The sequence below is a fragment of the Dacryopinax primogenitus genome, assembly GCF_000292625.1.
Source record: "Dacryopinax primogenitus strain DJM-731 SS1 chromosome Unknown DACRYscaffold_6, whole genome shotgun sequence".
In the NCBI taxonomy this organism is placed as follows: Eukaryota; Fungi; Basidiomycota; class Dacrymycetes; order Dacrymycetales; family Dacrymycetaceae; genus Dacryopinax; species Dacryopinax primogenitus.
In genome coordinates this window covers 538,114-558,501 of record NW_024467203.1, presented here as the reverse complement: position 1 = coordinate 558,501, position 20,388 = coordinate 538,114, and the positions used below count along the sequence as shown (strand labels likewise).

General features: G+C 45.9%; 5 protein-coding genes across 5 annotated transcripts; 1 reads left to right on the top strand and 4 right to left on the bottom strand.

Annotated features, from left to right (window-relative positions):
• Nucleotides 1-2,771: 2,771 nt before the first annotated feature.
• On the top strand, nucleotides 2,772-5,132 carry DACRYDRAFT_15032 (uncharacterized protein; the record flags this gene model as incomplete). The annotated part of the gene is made up of 8 exons (XM_040771069.1): nucleotides 2,772-3,030; nucleotides 3,078-3,151; nucleotides 3,254-3,637; nucleotides 3,741-3,851; nucleotides 3,957-4,106; nucleotides 4,158-4,336; nucleotides 4,388-4,527; nucleotides 4,882-5,132. 8 exons carry the CDS (start codon nucleotides 2,772-2,774, stop codon nucleotides 5,130-5,132), a joined length of 1,548 nt encoding a protein of 515 aa, XP_040630013.1.
• Nucleotides 5,133-10,293: 5,161 nt separating this feature from the next.
• Nucleotides 10,294-10,739, bottom strand: DACRYDRAFT_30091 (uncharacterized protein; the record flags this gene model as incomplete). Its single annotated transcript, XM_040774331.1, has 2 exons — nucleotides 10,294-10,532; nucleotides 10,598-10,739. Coding segments are annotated over 2 exons (381 nt in total), but the record flags the coding sequence as incomplete, so codon positions are not given.
• A 657-nt stretch (nucleotides 10,740-11,396) lies between these two features.
• On the bottom strand, nucleotides 11,397-11,899 carry DACRYDRAFT_50206 (uncharacterized protein; the record flags this gene model as incomplete). Its single annotated transcript, XM_040774977.1, has 2 exons — nucleotides 11,397-11,810; nucleotides 11,867-11,899. The coding sequence occupies 2 exons, from the start codon at nucleotides 11,897-11,899 to the stop codon at nucleotides 11,397-11,399; spliced, it is 447 nt and encodes a 148-aa protein (XP_040630011.1).
• A 4,020-nt stretch (nucleotides 11,900-15,919) lies between these two features.
• Nucleotides 15,920-16,750, bottom strand: DACRYDRAFT_15031 (uncharacterized protein; the record flags this gene model as incomplete). The annotated part of the gene is made up of 1 exon (XM_040771068.1): nucleotides 15,920-16,750. The coding sequence occupies one exon, from the start codon at nucleotides 16,748-16,750 to the stop codon at nucleotides 15,920-15,922; it is 831 nt and encodes a 276-aa protein (XP_040630010.1).
• Nucleotides 16,751-18,343: 1,593 nt separating this feature from the next.
• On the bottom strand, nucleotides 18,344-18,928 carry DACRYDRAFT_15030 (uncharacterized protein; the record flags this gene model as incomplete). The annotated part of the gene is made up of 3 exons (XM_040771067.1): nucleotides 18,344-18,446; nucleotides 18,639-18,743; nucleotides 18,792-18,928. The coding sequence occupies 3 exons, from the start codon at nucleotides 18,926-18,928 to the stop codon at nucleotides 18,344-18,346; spliced, it is 345 nt and encodes a 114-aa protein (XP_040630009.1).
• Nucleotides 18,929-20,388: the final 1,460 nt, after the last annotated feature.

The window sequence follows — 20,388 nt, the reverse complement described above, 5'->3', positions numbered from 1 at the left end:
AAATGGGCTCTGTCTATATCGTGCTATATAGGGTCGGTAGGGCACTTTGCATCCGTAGCCCTTTTCCAGGTCTCCATAGACCCACGATGTGCAAGGGTCTCTTTACATAGCTGACTTCTGCACTACATAGCACTGTAGGTTGCTGGTAGAAGCTGGTAGTGTGGTAAGCATGCTGGTAATGAGCAATAGAGTGCTATATAGACACTATATAGAATGGTAGAGAGCCAATGAGAACAAGATTTATTACCTTCAAGTAAGATATTTGTATTCATATGTTTTTACAATACTCAGGATATCAATATATAGGGACCACATTTGACATTGCTGGCACTTGAAAGGGACCCAATTTTATGCAAGTCGAGGGAGACCACTGACTTGAGACCCAGCTCAAACCCCACAACTCTGGGGTGTCTCCTCTGTTCTCCTTCTACCTTCCAAGTCCCCCCATGTTGGTTCTTCGTTCTCTTCCCTTGCTCTCCCTGTGTCAGGGCACCAGCTCATTGCTTGGTCAAGAGACATGACTAAGCCTTTATGACATGGAAGTAGCTGGTATACCTTGGCATGTGCTGGAGCCTGCTGGAAGGATTGGATGGTCAGGTGACCTGCTGTGCATGGCTGTGCATGACCTCATATGACCTCATCCTTGGTCATATGACCTGATCACCTGACTAGGCTGAGTAAGCAAGATATTCTAGCAGGTTCCACCACAGAGGTATAAATATAAGGCCTACTCTGCCTGGGCACTGTCTCTTCAGACTTGGTCTCTTAGGATCATCCACAGGTACCTATACTGTAGATAGGTCTTAGTCATCAGGTCTACTCCACTTCCTTGTTGCCTGCTTAGACTCTTGGCACTCTTAGGTGAGCAGACTTAGTCAGCCTCTGTTGCCCTAACACCCTGGCCCGTTCTGCTCCCTCTTTGCAATTGTCTCTCCCCACAACTTCAACCTCTTCATCTCTCACCACAGTTATTCCATGTACCCCTACAATAACGGTATATGTGCCCTACCCCTTCATCAGCACGTTCCAGCAAGGTCTGAGCAGTCTACCTACCTGCATTGCTGGCATGCCTCCTTCTCCCAGTCATGCAGGCTTCATTCATGGCTGTCAAGGCTCTGTCTCTGCCGAATTGATCAGCCTCCTGCCAGAGGGTCAGAAGCCAATTATTTGTTCTCCAAAAGACACCAGAGGAGCTCAAACATATCTAGGACAGCATCTTGAAAGCATGGTTGTTCAAGGACTATGATCTGGAGCAAGAGTTCTCTGTCTACAGTGCCTTCAAGAAGGTGCACACAAAGGCAGGAGAATTGATCATCAAGCAGGGCAATGCTGGCAACCTCTTCTATGCTGTGGAGAGCGGTACTGTGGAGGTTGTTGTCTCAAGCTTTGATGAGTGAGATGAATGGGGCAATGGTGAAGTATACCCTCCTAACACAATTGGGGAGGTTCACTCTTGCAATGGCTCAGCAGAGCTTGTGTGGAAGGTCAGGCCTTGCAGAGCTTTTGTTGAACTCACACTCATGTACAATGTGACTCGCGCTGCAACTGTCATTCCATCACTCCCTGTATCTTATGGGCACTTGACTGCATCACATTCCACATCATCCTCATGGACATGGCTTTCAGGAAGCATCAGATGTACGGCCAGTTCCTCAGCACAGCACCCATCTTCCACAGTCTAAGCCAGTATGAATGCTGCAAGATTGCAAATTGCCTTGATACTTTTGTCTTCCAGAAAGGCAACTTCATCAACAGGTGGAGCGACATTGATGATCGATTCTATATTGTGGAGATGGGTAATGCAGCTTGAGTCAAAGATATTGTGGGCAATGGCAACAGGGAAGGTGGCAGGATGGAGAGATGTACAGTCTAGCTGTATAAGAAAGGCAAGTTCTTTGGTGGTTGGTCAATTCTAACAGAAATACGGCCTACCCATGCTGACTTGGATCCACAGAACTGGCACTGCTCTACAATATGCATGTCTGCTGCAGCCAGCTTGGTGGCAACCATCAGTCTGGACACTTGTTTGTATCATGATTTACAAGTTGGCCCAATGTGTTTGAAGGTGTGATGAGGCCTCTAGTGGATGTTCTTGGGTGGCAGGTCTACAGTGACAGTTTCCTCACTGCTGAGGATGTTGTTTAGTTGCAACTGATTGTATATTGAGGGCTGCAGGAGTATGAAGGGACAAGACATGCATTTGACATTATTGTCTGGGTTCTTGGGATTGTTAATGTAGTATGGCTTGTATCATTATATGAACATTTTGTGATATGAAAGCTAATTAGTCATTTTGTTTGTCTTCATTCATTGAGAAGCATGGATGGACAATAAACCAAACAAGTTGTTGAATGAAAAAAGACTGCCAAGTAGGCTCCTCCACGTTGCCTAGAATGTTCTAAAAGCTCCAAGAGGTGAGTGGGTGTTGCAGATGCTTCATGCTGTCCCACATTAGCACATACCCTTCACTCAGATGTTCTATAATGCAGCAAAGAGTCCACAGAAAACAAACAAGTGAGCACTTGATTTAGGTTAGTGGCTGCCTATGTGTCTTGCTAACTATTATTTGAATCTTACCAGGGGGCAGTGTGCAGGCTGGCAATTCCCATCACTCTGAGTGCAGAAAATCGAACTGGTGCAGTGCATACAATTTGGGTTGATTGTGTGTGACCTCCATTAAACACACCCTCCCCATCCAGCTTACATCATGCCTGTGCATGAGGAGTTCAATCTCGACACCCTGGACGATTCTGTCCTGATCAAATCTGACAATGAACATGCTCAGCAGCCCCATAATGGAGCACATGAATGGCAACACCTTACTGCTGTTCCCTGCCTCCCTATATGGGAGACATCCACAGATCAATCATGGCCATGTCTCTCTAAGAAGCCTCAAGCTCAAGGAGGTGATAGCACAAGTTGGTGCTCACAGAATACCCATGAGAAAGGGTGTGATCAATCATTATTGGCAGGAGACAGTGACAGATGAAGACAAGCTTGATGTGCAAGATCTGGACAATGATCTAGTTTGTATGCTCCTCTCTCTTGCTCATACAATCACTACTGATTGGACTCAGATGGAAACGGAAAGAGTAGAGTTCCATTGAGGAAGCCAACCAAATCAAGAAAAAATGATTGCCACTCGGGCCAGGTATGCTATTTAGGGCTATTGATTTGTTGAAATCTGCTTTACTTCAGGCTGTCAGTATGAGATCACACCACCCATTCCTGCCATGTGTACAAATGGCATCAGCAAACATTCTCGACAAGCCATTGGCAAAGTTTGGCAACTACATCAAGGGCATTTGTCAAAATCACGCCACTGTTTGGGTGTATGGTGCCATGTGCATTCCACCTCCAAGAGCCTGAAGATGATATGAATCACAGCAGTGAACTCAATTCCGACAATACGTCCTCTGAAGAATTGGCAGAAGCCCCTCCCTGCAAGTCAGGCAGCCATGCTGTGATGTGTGACCTATCGCCCACCGAAAGATCTACTGTGCATGGAGCAAATCAATGCTATCAGCCCAGGATTGCCACTGAGAATGCCTTCCCTTCTCCTCCCAAGAGTATCCATTGGGTAGAAGAATGTGTTGAAGCCTCATGCAAGGCTTTTGGCCTTTCTGCACAAGACCATGTGAGGTGCTCGGTGCAGGGCTCCTCTCATGTGGAGTATATCAGACCTATAGTAAACATTGTTGTTCACCTCATGAATCTGATCACACTGACCAGGATTGCAGATTGAACAGCGCCAAGCCCAGCTTAGGGGTGAAGTAAAGACAATCCCCAATATTATAGTCAAGGATTGGTACCTCTTCCAATTCAGAACATCTGATGCTAGGGCTGCTGAGGTTGCACGCCTTCAGCACAAAACCCAGTTTCTCTTTGCAGATTGTGACCCTTCTGTGCATTCCTGCTTTTGACGTGAATTGACTAGGCTAACATACATTCAATAGGTTGTCGAGCCAAGGCAGCTATACAAACATCCTGCTATCACAGACATTTTTATCCATGTGTATTATAAGGATAAACAAAGCACTGGTCCAATGTTCAAAGAAGCATTTGCCTCAGGACACCCAGCCATCCTTGCTCTGCCCATTAGGGCTGTATGTGTGTTCATGCAGGAAATAGTTGCATAATGACTGACATGTACATAGCTCGACTGCAGCTTGATGCAGTGGGAAACTGGAGAGAAGGCTCCCAGCTCCTCCTACAAGTTTTCTGCAAATGGCTGGAGTGACATCTACTATGATCACCTCCTGGAGGTGGAGAAGTTCAAGTCCACCTTCCCATTGAAGTACAAGCAAATAATGTCTCACCTGATCAACAAGGGCCTGTAAGTACACCTCCTGGCCTATCAACATTGGAAATTGACCAGAGCTTGTAGTGCTTTCTGTGGAGACATCTCTCAGCCAAAGCAACAACCCCATGATTATGTGGAACAGCTTATTGATAGGCTTCAGATGGCTGAAACTGAGATGAGCAGATCCTCTGGACCTCTTGTGAAAGACCAGCAGAGTTCTTGGGGTATTTTGAAAGATGTAGGCTGGCCCAGCCAGCAATCAACAGTTCATGAGAGTGATATGCAATTTAATGAGGGAATTGGGGAAGCCTTTAATAGTGTGGCAAACTTTCAACTCGACTCATCTTGTGGACTTTCCCATCCAACTTTTGACCAACATTTGGGCATTTGTACACCTATCCATCTAGCAGACAATATTCTCACTGAAAGCTCCAATTTGATCTGCCACTCTACCCTGCCACTGCCATCAAGTACACTCCCAGTCGGCCAACATGCGGCAAGCATCATCAATCCATTTTCTTCTCAGTCCAACCCCATATCATGCAGACCTTGGCACAATCTTGCACAAACTCTGTCAGCATTGCACATAGAAGGTCAAGATCCCCCAATGGAAAGCAAGGCCTCAGACAAGTTGCATACCATCACTGCGCTGCTGCTCACCACACCAAGGAGTCCTACTAGCCCTGATTGCATGGCCAGCCATTCATCTTATCCCAGAAAGCTAAACTTTGGGACCTTTGGGACAAAGACCACCTTTGACTGTCTGGTAATGCTCTTCCAAGATCCAATGACACAAACCTCCTCCCCTGCTAAGCCCACAAAGCCGTGACAGCAAATACAAAAACCACATACTGTCCCAACAATTGACATACCACAGCTATCCTCAATTCTTTGTGCCAATTTGCAGGGGTCTAACCACACAAAATGGAAGAGAATGATGTCCAGTGCATCATGGACCCACCTTCAGTGATGCCCCCTATCCAAGTCAGCACCCAAACATATAAAGCTCTGGTTGACCTGGTGAATTCTTCCTGTTCTTCAGGTGCTTTTCAGATGCTGGAAGCCCAAGACACTGCCCTATCTCTTGCCCAATGCAAATGGGAAATGTCTACAGCCCAGAACATAACAATTGGTGTGCCTCTTGCTGGAGATGCTAATCAAACACCCAAATCTCATGTCCTAACACAAGACCACATCATGTCTTCTTTGCCAGATGCACCTGAAATCGACCACAGGGATCCCAAACATGACAGCAAGTGCATTGACAAGGGACATAATCTTGTGCTTTCAGAAGACACTGCTGTCCACAATTTGCTCTCTTCTCGACCTGAGGAACCCCCACAGCATGTTGTGAGGTCTGCCATTTCCAACCAAGTTATTTGTATGCCTGCCTGATATGATCCATCCGGTGTGTTGCTGCCATGGGGCAAATGCAGGCTACAGAAGTGATTCAGCTCTGTCATGCATATTTTGTTGATATTTGAGCCCTTCCGTAATCTATTACCTTTTCCTGATCATAGCCCTTGTGAACACATTGTCAATTGACCCCATCACAATCCCTAGTTTGTGACTGTCAGACTGACAGTGGCATCCCATGCACAACAGAAACAATGCAACAACATTACTGGCCATTTAAGTATTCTCTGAGAGGTTTATCAGGGATATTGGTAGTTCATTCTGGTATCAAGCCAAGTGGTTATGGACCCAGCTTGAAACATCTCGAGGTGTTGTGAGCTAGTTGTATATATCACATGTGCCTTAGACACATGACTTCATTTCCCCTCCTCTGCCTGTCTGCACACCTCAATGCATCTCTGTCTCCTCCACCAGCCATGCATTGTGTCTGGTATGTGGGGGAGCTCATCCTTATGACACTTGATGAACTTCCTTGTTGTGCTGATAACTACCTATGCATCACCCTCACCTGTTGCTGTATGACTCATATCAGACTCTCCTACATCTGGAGAAATTTCTTGAGCTCTCATGTTGTGCAAATCCGAGCTATTGCGGAATTGCTTCAACTATATGAAACCATGCTTTCTTTCCCCTTCTCCCATCTGTTTTGCCACAATCAAACAGTGAGTTCTTTCTATAAGCCTTAACTGATATTCCAGAACATTGCTCACACTTTTCAGGCCCAGGATGTTGTGTTGTTCTACAGTGGTCTAGCCCAAACTTTGGTCACTGACATTCACTTACAGGGTATTGCCAGCTCCTATCAAGTTACTCTCAAAGTTATCAACTGGGTGCTTTCAGATGCTCCCCTCTTCCCCAACATGCTAGAACTACACATGACATGCTCACAACCCATGCACCTCACTATTGCTGGACACTTGTTTCACAGTTCAATCCTTCCCAATCTGCATAAGCTATCCATGCACTTTGGCTCCTACTCAGCTGGGTGGCAGCCCCATTTGTCTGGCTTTCTTTTGAGTTGGCTCTCCTGCAAGCAACGTCCAACTTGTGCCTACTTGAAGTGTGTGGCCCATTTGGGAATGTGCATGGCTCTCCAGGAGCCATGAAACTGTTCGATCCTCTGGTAATGTCCTTGAAGCACATCAAGACGTTGTCTTTGGCTGGCTCGCTTCTGTTGGTCTCCTCTGCTAGACACATTGTGGGCCTTCCAACTATACACCATTTGCAGCTTACAGAGCTTGCCAATTCCGGATAGCTTGACATCCCCAAATTGAGGCTTTCTTTACCACACCTGCATGCCCCCATTCAGTCTATACAACTCTCTGGAGAGCCACTCCATATAATAGCATGGCTCAAACTCATCGGTGGGCTCTGCCTTGATGTCACCCTCAACATTCAGATCTCATCCAACAGGATGAACCTTTCCCCACTTCTCACCTCAGGCACCAGGTGCCTTTGCTGCATTCACAAGATGAGACTTCATTTGCATGCGCCCCAGAATTGAGACAATCTTTGCCTAAAGCTCTGTGACCTGGCACCCATCCTAAACACTCTTTCAATTGTTTTCTTTGATTTTCAATTGGAGATCAAATGTCCATTTGTGGCAAACAATGCTGAATTGTTTTCACTGCTGTCAGTGTGCTTGGGGGATGAGCACATCAGCATCCATTGGCATCACAATTCAACTCAAGAAGATACTACCACCATCAATAATGTCACCTTCTATGGTGTTCTAGCTGCCAGTATATGTGTACCTTACCTTTGCTGACTTGAATTGTCCATTGTCAATATTAGGGAATGGATGTGCATACCTCCTCAAAAAGCACTACTTTGTCTCTCTGTGTTGATGAGCCATTTCTCCCTAGTATTGCAATGCTCAGCTCTTTAACTGCCCAGGTGATGGACAGGAACTGGGTTGATTCTTCCATAATCTTCTCTTCTCAATGGGGCCACAGGCAAGTCATGGATTTCAGTCTAGGCAAATTGTACAGAAAAAGATCCAGGTTGAGGTCTGAGATCAACAAGGCATGTCCAGTGTCAAGTTTGAGATGAATAGACTCAAGATTGTGGAGGCAAGCCAATATTGGCTCAAAATCTTCCCAGCAAATAGGCACTGACAGTTGATCATATGAAACACATAACTTGATTTTGATGCTTAAAGCAGAAAAGAGTGGCTGACATCCCTTATCACTTGCTGCATCAAGTAGCATGAGAGTGGATCAACAAAACACTTGATGTGTAATCTATCAGGCACCACTGTGATACCCCAAATGAGTGTGAGCAAAACAGGAAGCTCAGCAGCTAAGTCCATAGTCAAGGGCTGATAGTACCCAAGGTTCATACAGTTTGTATGGCCTTTTGAACATCAGCAGATGATGTGTACACCATGTTGTTGGATAATATGCAAGCATTGCACAATTGACATGCACCAAAGCTGATTGAGGATATTGTCTGTGAGGCAGGAAATGTCCATTCCTAGGCAGACCAGGGAAAATTTCTTGACGTGCATTGTGAGCAGCATTTTGTCTGGCCATACCTCTGTGATGGCCGGGAGCCCATACACGCACATGGTTTGGAGGGCGGTGGTCTGTGCATGAAGCATCTTCACCATTTGAGACACAGCTACACTCCATCAACAGGCATTATGCTCTGCATTTCAAACCACAATTGAAATATGATGTAGACTCCTGGTAAACCACCACAAAACCAAGGCAAGTTCTTTGGGGAGCTCGAGGCCTGCCTCAATCATGTGGAGGGAACTGAAAATGGATGTTTGTATAGCATGAGGCAGTTTGGAAACTCCTTGGAGAGTTGGGGAGATGCTGGAAAGAGGCAGATTCAGGCTATCCATTTGTGCAGCATGCTTCATCCCCCCATTTGACCACTGATACAATTTGTCAGCTGACAGCCCCTGCGCAAGTACACTAGATAATGGAGCATATGTAGTGGAGTATGTGCATCTCAGAAGGTGACTCTATAATGCATACTAGTTGCATGAAACTAGCATTATCAAGTGTATGCCAGTGGATAGCCAACTTCTGATTAAGGAAATAGCCATTTGTCTGTCCCAAGGACACAATGTCCCCTCTCTCATCACCCTGCGCCATCCAGTTCATAACATGCTGCAGGGCTATGGCAGTCAGGTAGTTCACACTTCTTGTTGCAAGTGACAAAGTTGTGAGCTCTTGTTGTCCAGATAAGCCATTAGTAGAACTCAATTGATTTTTGAGTGAGAGACCTGCAGCAGTGGCATGAACTCAGGTTGCTGAGGCGACATGGTTGTGGCTGTTCTCCATCCTATTATCAATGATGTCACAGTTACTTGGCTGGTTTATTCACTTCCATCAATAGATGCAGGTTCGATCACATCCAATACCTATTTGGACATGCCCAGTTATAACCCAATTATAAGGTAATCAAGTATCTTTCTTGTGTCATTTGACTGTGGGGTTGAACTGGCAGCTTTTACTATGTGATTTGTAACAAAGATGCCAGGCAAGGATGGCTCTGCACTGTGCAGTACCTCACAGACCTGTCAAATACTATGGTATCACAAATCCCTTTTGCCTGATCTGGTGATTCAGTGCCCAAAACACCCTATATAGAAGTCACTATGTCCTCATTACTTGTATTGTGCTAGCAAGGCAAAGATATCTCAATCCAAGTATCTGTTAAGAAAGAATGTTTCACAGGAATCCAAAACATTGTCTGAAGTCCAAAAATCCACAGTTTGATTTTGGATAGGCTGAAGCATACAGTTTTGTAAGATAGCTTTTAGAGGGATAATGCCTGCGAGTGGCCTCCCATTCCCCTGTCAGAGCCAACAGACAACTGGTAGGCCTGATGGATGTGTGCTCCGCTCACATGGCCAACTAAACCATTCCACATATGCAAGCATGTGCATGTCAGAAGACAGTGTGTGTGTCTTCTGCAGTCAATCGGAATATCGGTTTGAAGCATGCCACATGAAGCTCTAAATCATCAACCCTTGAGTACTCCCAGAGAAACGTGCTTGGATATACCATAAGAGACATACTGCCAATGTATCTTCCACAGCCCTGCTGCTCTGCCACAAGTACAGTATCATATCAAGCTGGGTGGTCATATAACAATTGACCTTCTCCCTTCCATTGGGCTTGACAAGCATGGGCAACCAAGCTTTGCATCTGTGAGGTCCCATCCTCCTCTCCAGATGTCTTGCTTGTCTGGGAATGGTGCAGGAAAGTACATTTGCTCCACGCTTGTACATGGGAAATGCAGAGGGGTTGAGAACTTTGCTCTGGTAAGCTCACACCTGTATAAGGTTCATGTGTAGCAGCAAATGTCTGTAGGGATGACACGAAGTTGAAACAAGCCCATCCAAGAGGATCAAGGATCTCAGGTATCTTCAACACAGGGAATGTGGGCCTAGAAGCTAGAATAGGGGTTCCCTTGGTACAGTCCAAGTCTAGGGCAGCTTGGGGACCACAGGGGCCATTCAACATATCTGAGAAAGCCCAAGCAGGTTTAAGAGTACCTGTTTGAGAGTTGATCAGCCTCACCATATTTAGATAGCAAAGTGATATCAAATTACCCAATCTCCATTCTAGAACCACTTGAAATCCAGCCAGTTTCTCATGCCTTGCAATCCAAGCAGCCATCTCCTGAATGCATGTGCTCTCACGTCCACTGCTTTCACAAAATGGGATCTTTGCCAGTGTCTTATGAAGGCCCTCCATCATTTGGGTGTCCCAGTTATCCAGCAAATCTGCTTCCATAATGGCTGACATATAGTGAACAAAAGAATGGAGCTTGGGGATTTGGAACATGCTCTCTGCTATTGAAGGTTAGACAGGATGGCTGTTAAGGTAGTCAATTACAACTGACCTTCCTCACCACCATTGGTGTCCTTGCTCTTCCGTGTGCCCAAGCAAATGAATGCCTCTTTATTGGCATGAAACATAAGAAGATTCTGTCTCAGGAACACAATTGTCTGGTCAGAATGTGCTTCAAGGCATGCAAGATAATAAAAGTCAAGAAGAGCTCAACTTGTGCAAGTTATCAATGCACCATCCTTGTCTAAGTCCCCTAAATGGGTCAGACCAGACATAGCACCAGGTAAAATCTGAGGAATGTCCTTTTCCAGTTACTTGGATCATGCTGCAAACACCAGCTCTAAAATGTCTGGCACTGTCTGTGGGCAGAAGAACTTGAAAGCCATTGTCCAAAGTCTTCTTCCCAACAATATCCATCAACCAACACAACAGCATTCTGAGCATACCCTGTAGTAGCTGGTGCAACACATCTGAGTACATTGCTAAATGTATTTGGCAATGGGGGAGATTGGCAAAAAATGGATGCTCAATTGGGGAGATTGGCAAAAAAAAAATGGATGCTCAATTGGGGTAAGGGATAAGGCTCTTGCAACCATTGTAGCTGAACACAGTGCTCCCTTCTTTGTATGGGTAGCCAAATTATGCTTTAGCTGCATGGTTCATGATGGGTTCAGATTTTGGCTCAGGGTAGTGTTAGAGGAGCCAGTCTTCCAGTGCTCTTGGAGAAGGTCACATAATAGAGCAGTGGTAACTTCTTGATCTTGAGTGATACAAGGGTGAGCATAATCTTTGTCATTCAGCAGATCTTCTCTTCCAGTGAGCTCTATGCCTATGTGCTTGTAACTGATGTTGCCAATAGGACATCAAAGATATTGAGTGCAGGTTAGGAGACATTGTTCTGGAGGATAATTGCACATGCAAGCCCCAAGGATTGGGAAGCAGAGTCTAACCACACCATCAGCAGTAGTCATGGTAATGCCCTCTCTCCCAGGAAGAACGATGTCTTTGAGAATGTGAGATAGGCTTTGGTGATAGAGGCCATGATGGGCAAGCTTGGCTGCCTCTTTGCTGAGACCCATTCCCTCAAACTTGTCTGTGGGAAGATAGGCAAGTAGAATGGTGCCCTGCTGAGAGGGGCACTTTCGGACTGCTTTTGGGAGGTTTTCAATGGAGATATACAAGGGATATCCATACCAATCCCCACTATGTTGAGTGAGGAGAGTCTTGTTGCTTGATAAGATAATAGGTATGATAGTCACACCAGATGGAAGCTGAGTCTGTTGCCCATATGGTGAGCACAAAACTTTGTGTTAAGGAAAGTGTTTCTGCCCACCTGAGTCCTCCACCACCAATTCCCAGTCCACATCTCAGTCAGCAGCCAATACTCTTTCTCTTTATTGGCATAGTGACACTCTGGGGAAAAATGAAGAAGAGGCGCAAAGCAAATGTCCCCAACAAGCAACTTGATTGCCTGCAGTATGTCTCTATGCCAAAGCATGCTGGTCTTCAAAGCACCCATGAGGCAAAGCTCAGTTCAATGCCAGTCCAAGTTATCAACAGGAAGCTGAGTGTTGACAATGTGGTTCAGTTCATAGCAATTCTTGAAAGACAAGCCCAAAGCACTGACTAGCTGCAGTGGGCAAATTTGGCTTTGAATTTGCCCCTGGTATTCAGATGGACTCACCTCCAAATCCAAAAGACAATTGGCTGCTGCCTGACTGAGAGCCTCTGACTTGATCCAGGCACCTACAAGCCAATCTATCCTGGACCAAAAGGGATGGTGGGGAGACTGGCATTTGGAGGATGTTGCTTGTGTGGCAGGTCAAGGGGGGACAATGTGGTGCAAGGGTTGCCCAGCAGATGAGCCAAAGTGCTCAATACATGCAGGTGGTCTAAAAGTGTCAGATAAGGCTTCATACAAGTTATTGCTGCTTATCTTGGTAAGCTAAGTTATAGGGTTCGAATTGTCTCTTGAACTCACCATGTTTCTGCCTCTGTAATGCAAACTCCCCAAGCACCTTGATAACAGTCTACTCTGTCTGACTCTGCCAAGATACAGTTCTTGTGCTGATTCTCTTCCAATGTCCTGCCTTGTAAATATGTTGAACCACAGAACCCCTTGTTTCTGCAATATGAGTCTCCTCCCAGTTGGAAAAAAGCATTGATGGCTCTTTGGCAACTGACACAAGTAGTCATTGCAAACAGCAGTAATAAACAGACACCTTCAGTTGCAGGGTTGAATTCTTGAGAACTCTATTGCTGGGCTCAGTTCAACAGAAGTAGAGACATATAGACCTCAGTAGAGAGGAATAGAATTCAATAGAGCACTGTTGTTAGTGGTAGATAGCTGTAGACTCTGATGGGAGGGCCTTCAGAGCAAACTGAAGCCCTTCTGCTGCCATATCTGTTGAAGAAACTTTTTATTGATGGGCTGTGTGGGGAAGATCAAATGAACATGTAAACCAAATGCAACTTGTCCATTGTGGGTCGAGGCATCCCCAGGTGATTGCAGAAATTCAGTCCTTCTCAAATACACCATCTTGATCCCCCAGCAGAAGAGACCAATGCTTGGGATAAGGAACACATTTCCTTTAGCACCACAGATTGAATTTGTCTTTTCAGGTTACAAACGACCCCGAGCATTGGCAAGCAATACCAGGCTTTGCAGAGGGAGGCCGATGGTATCCAGTAATCTTGGCTGAATTGACTTGGCCAAATGCCAGTTTGAACTACAGGGTGTCTGTCACAAATCAGTTTCTGTCAGGGACATCATGAGGTGAGCTTGGTGAATAAGGGAACAAAGGGAGTGAATTTTATGCTGTTATGCTAGGGAATCTTCAACAGACTGGGCAATTGTTCAATCAAGGGGCAATCATATTGGATATCTTCTGGATGAGGCTCTTATCTATTTCATGTTGCTGCATAGTCTCCATGTGTTCTGCCTTTCTGTTCCGTTGACTGCAGTTGCCCTCCCCTCACTGCTGCCTGAGGTTACCAGTAAATTTATCAAGGCATTTGCAGTATTGATGTCTTTCTATTTGAACACATTGGTCAGCATGTGAAGACCAACGTTTCGTGACAGATTCATATAACAAGATTCTGGATTTAACAGATGACTCATTGGCATGTAATCAATCTAATGAGGCATTCTCACAAGTACAACAATGATGGAAACAGAACTATGTGTAAGACAGCAATCATCTGTCCCAGGAAGCAGATCCTTCTGCTCTTTGCAGTGAGAGGAGCATTGCCAATTAGCTTACTTCCATGTTTGCATGATCTGCTCACATCAATTGCATCAGCCCAAGCCTTGCTTGTTGTCTCCACGACTGCTGAAGATTGTCAGCACACCAACTGTGAAACTCAGTCTCTGACAAGCAAATCATCAATACAAGCCATCAAGCCCATTTCTGCACCAACAGGTACAATGCCTTAAAACTGCTATCATCAAGGAGTGTCACATACGATGGATTGCCTGCAAATGGGGGTCAAATGCAACATTTGCTGCCTGGAACCTGAAAGCTGTCATCAGCCTCCTGGCACATGTGCCTAAAGAGGGACACTTTACATGACATCTCCGGCTTCCAGGGCAAAGACCATGCAAGGCCTAGAGAGGAGGGTGTGACACACAATATTGTCCTCCAAGAGTTCTTTCTCATTGACATCATACTGCATATAGAGAATGCATCCAGCAATGACTTGAATGGCCATATCTGGTCCCATGCTACCCACACTGACAGACTGGACAGCACCACTGGTTTGCATCATCTCCCAGTGGAATGTGCCTGTCAGCAACAGGGCAGAGGTGTAATTTAGTCATATGGCATCTGCCACTGATACAGATGATGCTATTTTTCTGCTACTGGGTCAGTGGATCCTGTCAACATGACAAGAGTTAAAGGAGCTTACCCCATTCCATAGACAGCAGGTGCACCTGCGATGGCTGATCTTTCTTGGCACAGCAACATGAGAATTGGAAAGAAGGTGAGTGCTGATCCCATAATTTCAAACCATCAACTGAGAGAAACCTGCCAAGTCATGCAGCTCTCTGTGCTGTTAATCTTATCTCTCTCAGTGTCTGGCAGGTCAGACTGAACTGTCATACAGACATCAGCAGGTGAGCAACTGATCCAATTACATTTTTACCCTGGACAGGATGAGGACTGCGGAGGTCCTGATCTCTTGCATGTGCATGCAAGGTGAAGATCCCTTGTGCTTTTTTGGTGCCCTTCACAATGATGGTCTGATAATCTTGAAATAGTTGAATGGCCTTGCCATGGCTCATTTTAAGCCATTGAGCTGGAGTTACATACAGGATGCAAATACCAGGGCATACAAACATCCCATTGGTGAAGGTGGGTTCAGGCAGGAGGACCGAGTGCTTAGCCCTGCGCTTTAGCTTGTCCAAGTATCACTGCTACATCAATTTATCAGGCACATCAACAGTTTGGAGAACAGACAGCAAACACATGTTACCTGCTCCAGGTTGCTTTGGAAAGGGGATGGACAGTTTGACCCCTCCAAATTTGAGTGTTTAATAGTACTTGACCACAACTGAGACCCCCTTGACAGGTTCAAGGAGAGACTTTCATTTGACCCCTGTAGTTGTTGCAAGGTCTTCAATCCTTCCATAAAGTTCTTCAGCAGTGTTTCTTGGAAGTGCTGGAGGTCAGCAGGTTGCAATTCATCCACCTGCAGGTGTGTTAAGATAAGCCAGTAACATATGTGGCAAAAATACTGACTGTTGGATAAAGCAGTCCCATATTCCTCTGGATCACAGGTAACATCTTTGGATTCAGCTGATTGGGGGCAACAACACTCAATTCATCACAGTCATCTTTGCTGAGCCACCATGTCTTGTGTTTTTCCTGGACTTCTTCATGCATGTCTCCACTTGGCCTATTCTGCTTATCTCAATGCTCCACATCAGCATCATAACCAGGGTCCAAGTCCTCCCAATTATGCTTTGTTGTTTGTCTTTCAGAGCCTTCCAATTCTCCAGGAGCCGCCTGACTTGCTTTGGGGCTTGTGGCTGAGTATAGATGCACTGTCTTGGAAGCAGACATGTGGGCTTTGTTTCATGGCATCAGATTTGCGTGTGGATGGTTGAGAAAGTGTGGTGTTAATGATGGATGACAAAAAAGTGACAATGGTCTTATCAGGACTACCTTCAGGGTCAGCACAGCCTTGCGTAGGTGAGATTACAGGGGTTTGCTCCAGACCTGCCAAAGCCGCAAGGGGTAGAGACAAATTGATGGGCCGTTTGAGTTTGCTGGCAGGAATCTGATTGAAATCCTGAAGGATGGTGGGTAGTGTGATGCTTTTGAACCCCGGATCTGTTAAGGAAGATGTTGACTGATTGGAATTTAAGTGAGGTGCTACCACCTCAGCTGCCTTGAGCACAGCAGCTTCCTCTGCTGCCTTCATCTTTGGTGGCTTCCTTTGCCGCCTTGAGTGCTGCAGCCTCTTGTGCTGCCTTCAGTTTGGCGGCTTCCTTTGCTGCCTTGAGTGCTGCAGCCTCTTCTGCTGCCTTCAGCTCAGCAGCTTCCTCTGCTGCCTTGATCTTGGCAGCTTCCTTTGCCGCCTTGAGTGCTGCTGCCTCTTCTACTGCCTTCGATTCAGCGGCTTCCTTTGCTGCCTTGAGCACTGCTGCCTCTTCTGCTGCCTTCAGCTTGGCACCTTCTTTTTCTGCCTTGAGCACTGCTGCCTGCTCTACTGCCTTGAGGGCTGCTGCTTCCTCTGCTGCCCTGATTGCAGCTGCCTCCTCTGCTGCCCTGATCCCAGCCACCTCCTCTACTGCTTTAAGCACTGCCGCCTCCTCTGCTGCCTTGAGGGCTGCCACGTTGTGTGCCACCTCAGCTGCAGCAGGACTGACTCCTAAGGCCCGCAGATCAGACATGCTGTCCTCCTCTTGCTTGGAATCGCTCCATTTGAAGCCATCTCTGTATTCAAGGGCTGAGACTATTGTTGGACTAGCAGAAATGACAACGGAGGGGTTGGCAGTGCTGGGCTGGCTGGCTGGGGTTGTGGTATTGTTTACTGGCCAAAGTGCTGTCTGGATGTGTTGCCAAGTAGAAACCCATAAGTTGAACCACTCTTGTAGAAGCACAACATCGATTGACCATGTGTTGAAGGGGATGGAGAGGATAATCCTCCACAGGAATTGATCAACTGTGTGTGCAGCCCAAGTGTCAGGATCTTGCAAGGAGAACCGCATGCTTGAGCCAAACTCTTGAGATCACTATCATGCTGTCAGCAAGCAATTATGTGGAACAACCAAGGATAACAAACATTTACAAGTAAGTGTAATGACAATGTATCTTGCCAGGTGGACTTGTTGACAAGCAAATAGATTGGACTACAGAATGTCGCTAAGAGTAGGGGCCACAGAGCATTTGCTGGTGAACCATATTTTGCAAGATAGTAGGGGAGAATTGGTAAGCTGGTAGCCTGGTCCCATTCCATCTCCTGCAACAGTGTCAGTATGTTCCCGGACATGATGCATTTGTATGTATCTGCATGGCTAGCAAGCCTGCTGTGGCAGTGAAGAGATTGCTGAAAGCAATAACTCCCTGAGAGTACTGGTCAAGTCAATCAGCCCAGGCAGACAGGAGTTTGCCACTGGATAATTTTGGTGCAGGTGCATCCAAGCAGGCTGAGACGAGCTGTCCCCATGACAAAAGGAAGCAGTTGACTGAATTGGCGAAGTTGTTTAATGCAAGAATATATTTGTGGCCTCATGTGACATTCCCATTGTTCCTCTGCTCATGAACGAAGAAGTTCAAAGGGATGTTTAGGTGTCAAGGTAACTGGAGCTGGTTGCCTCAAATAAGGATGTCTTCCAATTCAATGCCTCTTGCCCCACTCAACAACTGATCTCTTAGAGCATACGCAAATTGATGGTATCAGATTCCGTTCTTGAAAGGAACACCTTGCGCTTGATGCTTGCATATCAACTGCACAGTGGTGTTTTGTCTCTCTGGCATTTGTGTACTGGCGTTGATAAACCTGGTTGTGCACTGACAGAGTAATGCAGGAAGATCTCCAAGAGCCAGCTCCCATTCCCTGAGATCAGCAATGTCATGGTGCTTGTCATATATGCCCAGAAAGCAAGTGGTTAAACTTGAGATAAATCCGTGGTACAGGTCAAAATTCAGAGGTAGTAGAATAGTGGGGTGATTGGTTTTGGACATGTGGAGTCCAGGAATGTGTAAGTATATGAGAAGAGGTGGAGAGCTTCTTACAGAAGCAAAACAATTCTGTAAATTGTTTTACTTCTGCCACTCAGCTCGCTTCCACATGTCATACATGATTACTACAGTTTAAACACATGAGGGGGCATCATATACATGAGACGGCTCTGAATAATGGACATGAAGCTATTGTAACCAATAGTGTCAGTCTGACTATGTGTGATGATCTGTCTAAACTAAAATAAAATAAAATAAAAGGCTAAATTCCACCAATGTTTGGCATTCCCATGTGCTGAGCAAGGTACCACTTCTGTCTTATCAAATATGTACTGTTGAATCACGGAAACTGGAATTTTTCAGTCACCCTGCAGCTAGTGTTTGATATCAAGTCAGTTCTGGGGGGAGGAAGCATTGCATGATGTAAAGACCACTTGCATTTCTGACTTAAGATTTATCAGTTGAAAACATGAGACCTACGCTAGTTAGTTATAGAGAGCCATTTTATTCACATGGTAGCACTGGAGAGATCATGGGTCCCACCACTGACTTTATGAGCAATGGCACTTGCCCTGCCTTGTCCCCCTCCACCAGAAGGACCATTGTTCTGGTGTTCCTCTTCATCTTCTCTCATCCTCATTCTTGTCCTCTTCTTCTGCATCTTTGTCTTTGTCTTTGTTTTTGTCTTTGTCTTCATCTTCCTCTTCCTCTTCCTCTGGCTCACTGTCGGAATTAAGCAGATGGTTCAGTTGGGGGTTGAAGGAATAGTGCCTTGTTGTGATATGTTGGCCTTGGGTATCAGTAAGTTCCACAGTGTAATGTTTGGCCTTGCCAATGTGGCCAGGATGCCCATCAGATCTAATTGAGCTTAGCTCTGTGATGTGTGGGGACCAAAGCCAGAAACGCTCTGCTCACCTGAAGGCAACAGAAGCTATATTCTTTGCCCACCAACATCCCTGATTATGCTCCAATTCCAAGTAAATGTTTGCTATGGCGTGGGCCAACAGGTGAGGTGCAGAGCTAGGTCAAGTCAATAGAGAGACCATGCATATACAAAGACAGATGGACACATGAACTTTGGTCAGATGACAAATGGTAATAGCACCAACATTGGCATTGACACTGGCAATCTCAATTATGGTCCAAGCTTGGGGGCGGCCCATCAAAGAAGGGGCTTTCTTGTGGCGCATGTCATGAAAATCCATGGGAAAGTTTGCTTGGACACTCTCCAAATTATTATGGAGTTCTTCGACCCACCCAGCCCAGTTTCAATTCACATTCTTGTGCTGCTTGCTTTGGTTGCAGCGCCTTGTCATATTGTGTTGTTTTGTTCCGGAAGGGGAACAAAAGTTTGGGAGCAATGTGGATCAGGCGCAGCAGCAAGGTGGGTTGAGCATACAGAGTGAAGGGGAGAGTTCAGAGCAGGCTTTAAAGGGGGTTACACATCCTTGCTCCCATTGCCTCACACAGACCTCATGTTGAGTCATGGGACCTCTGCAAAGGCCTGGACAGATAGAAGCAGAATGTGTACCAAAACCAAGTCAATACTCGACAAATTTGCCATATCAAGACAACTCAGACTGTCCAGTTCAAAACATATCTGGCATCTCCCAGCACACATCAGTGTACCCAAGCATTCTACAAAACCAGTCATATAGGCCAGCTGGCATGGTGCAAGCAGAAAAGGAACAGAGACAGGAATATGGATGATCAAATACTGTCTGTTCCTGTCAATTTTTACTATTGTACACAGTTGGAAACGCAGAGCCAATGTTGTGTAACCCAGCCATCTGGACCAAGAATACCTCCATGGGGGTGTGGCTGGTGTGCTGCAGTTGGCATCAGCCTCATGCACTCAATAGTCCTAGTACTGAAGGACAGCCTGCTTTGTGACACACTGGAGATCTGGTTCATGTTGTGCTTGTAATCCTTTCTCATACGACCACCTTGCTTTCTCCAATAGCCACTCTCAAACAACTGGACAAGCATCTCTCCCTATCATGTTTCCTCTCCTAGCTCCTGGAGATGCTCAAGACTGTGTCAATCATGGTATTCAAGATACTCAAGATAATACTGTCAAAGGGGATTCAGAACTCCAAATCAGTGCAGAAGAGCTAGGTGCAGTGCACCAAGCTAACCACCAATATGACTATTGCCCTATTCCTTTTGGGATGGAGCTGCAAAATGGTCTGTACATTGTGCTGCACAAGCTGGGCTGGGGTCTCTTCAGTATTGTCTACCTAGTAGAAAACCTGGGGTGGGTGCTCCAATTAGATTGTGGTGACACCTTGCTGATCTACTAAGCAGGCCCAATGCCTTGGCAAACTGGTTTTATGTGGTGAAGGTACTGAGAGCAGAAGAAGGGGTCACATATGGGGAATTGTATAAGGAGGTCGAAGTGCTAAAGAGGATTGGGTCAGCCAATCCCACTCATCCTGGCTACCACCATGTCGCACAGCTGGTGGAAGATTTCCATGTCCACAGTGCATTTGGAGAACAAATTGCCATGGTGTTAGGGCAACACAGGCTGACTACGTCTGCTCACCTAAGAGTGCCAAGAGTCTAAGCAGGCAACAAGGAAGTGGAGTAGACCTGATGACTAAGACCTATCTACAGTATAGGTACCTGTGGATGATCCTAAGAGACCAAGTCTGAAGAGACAGTC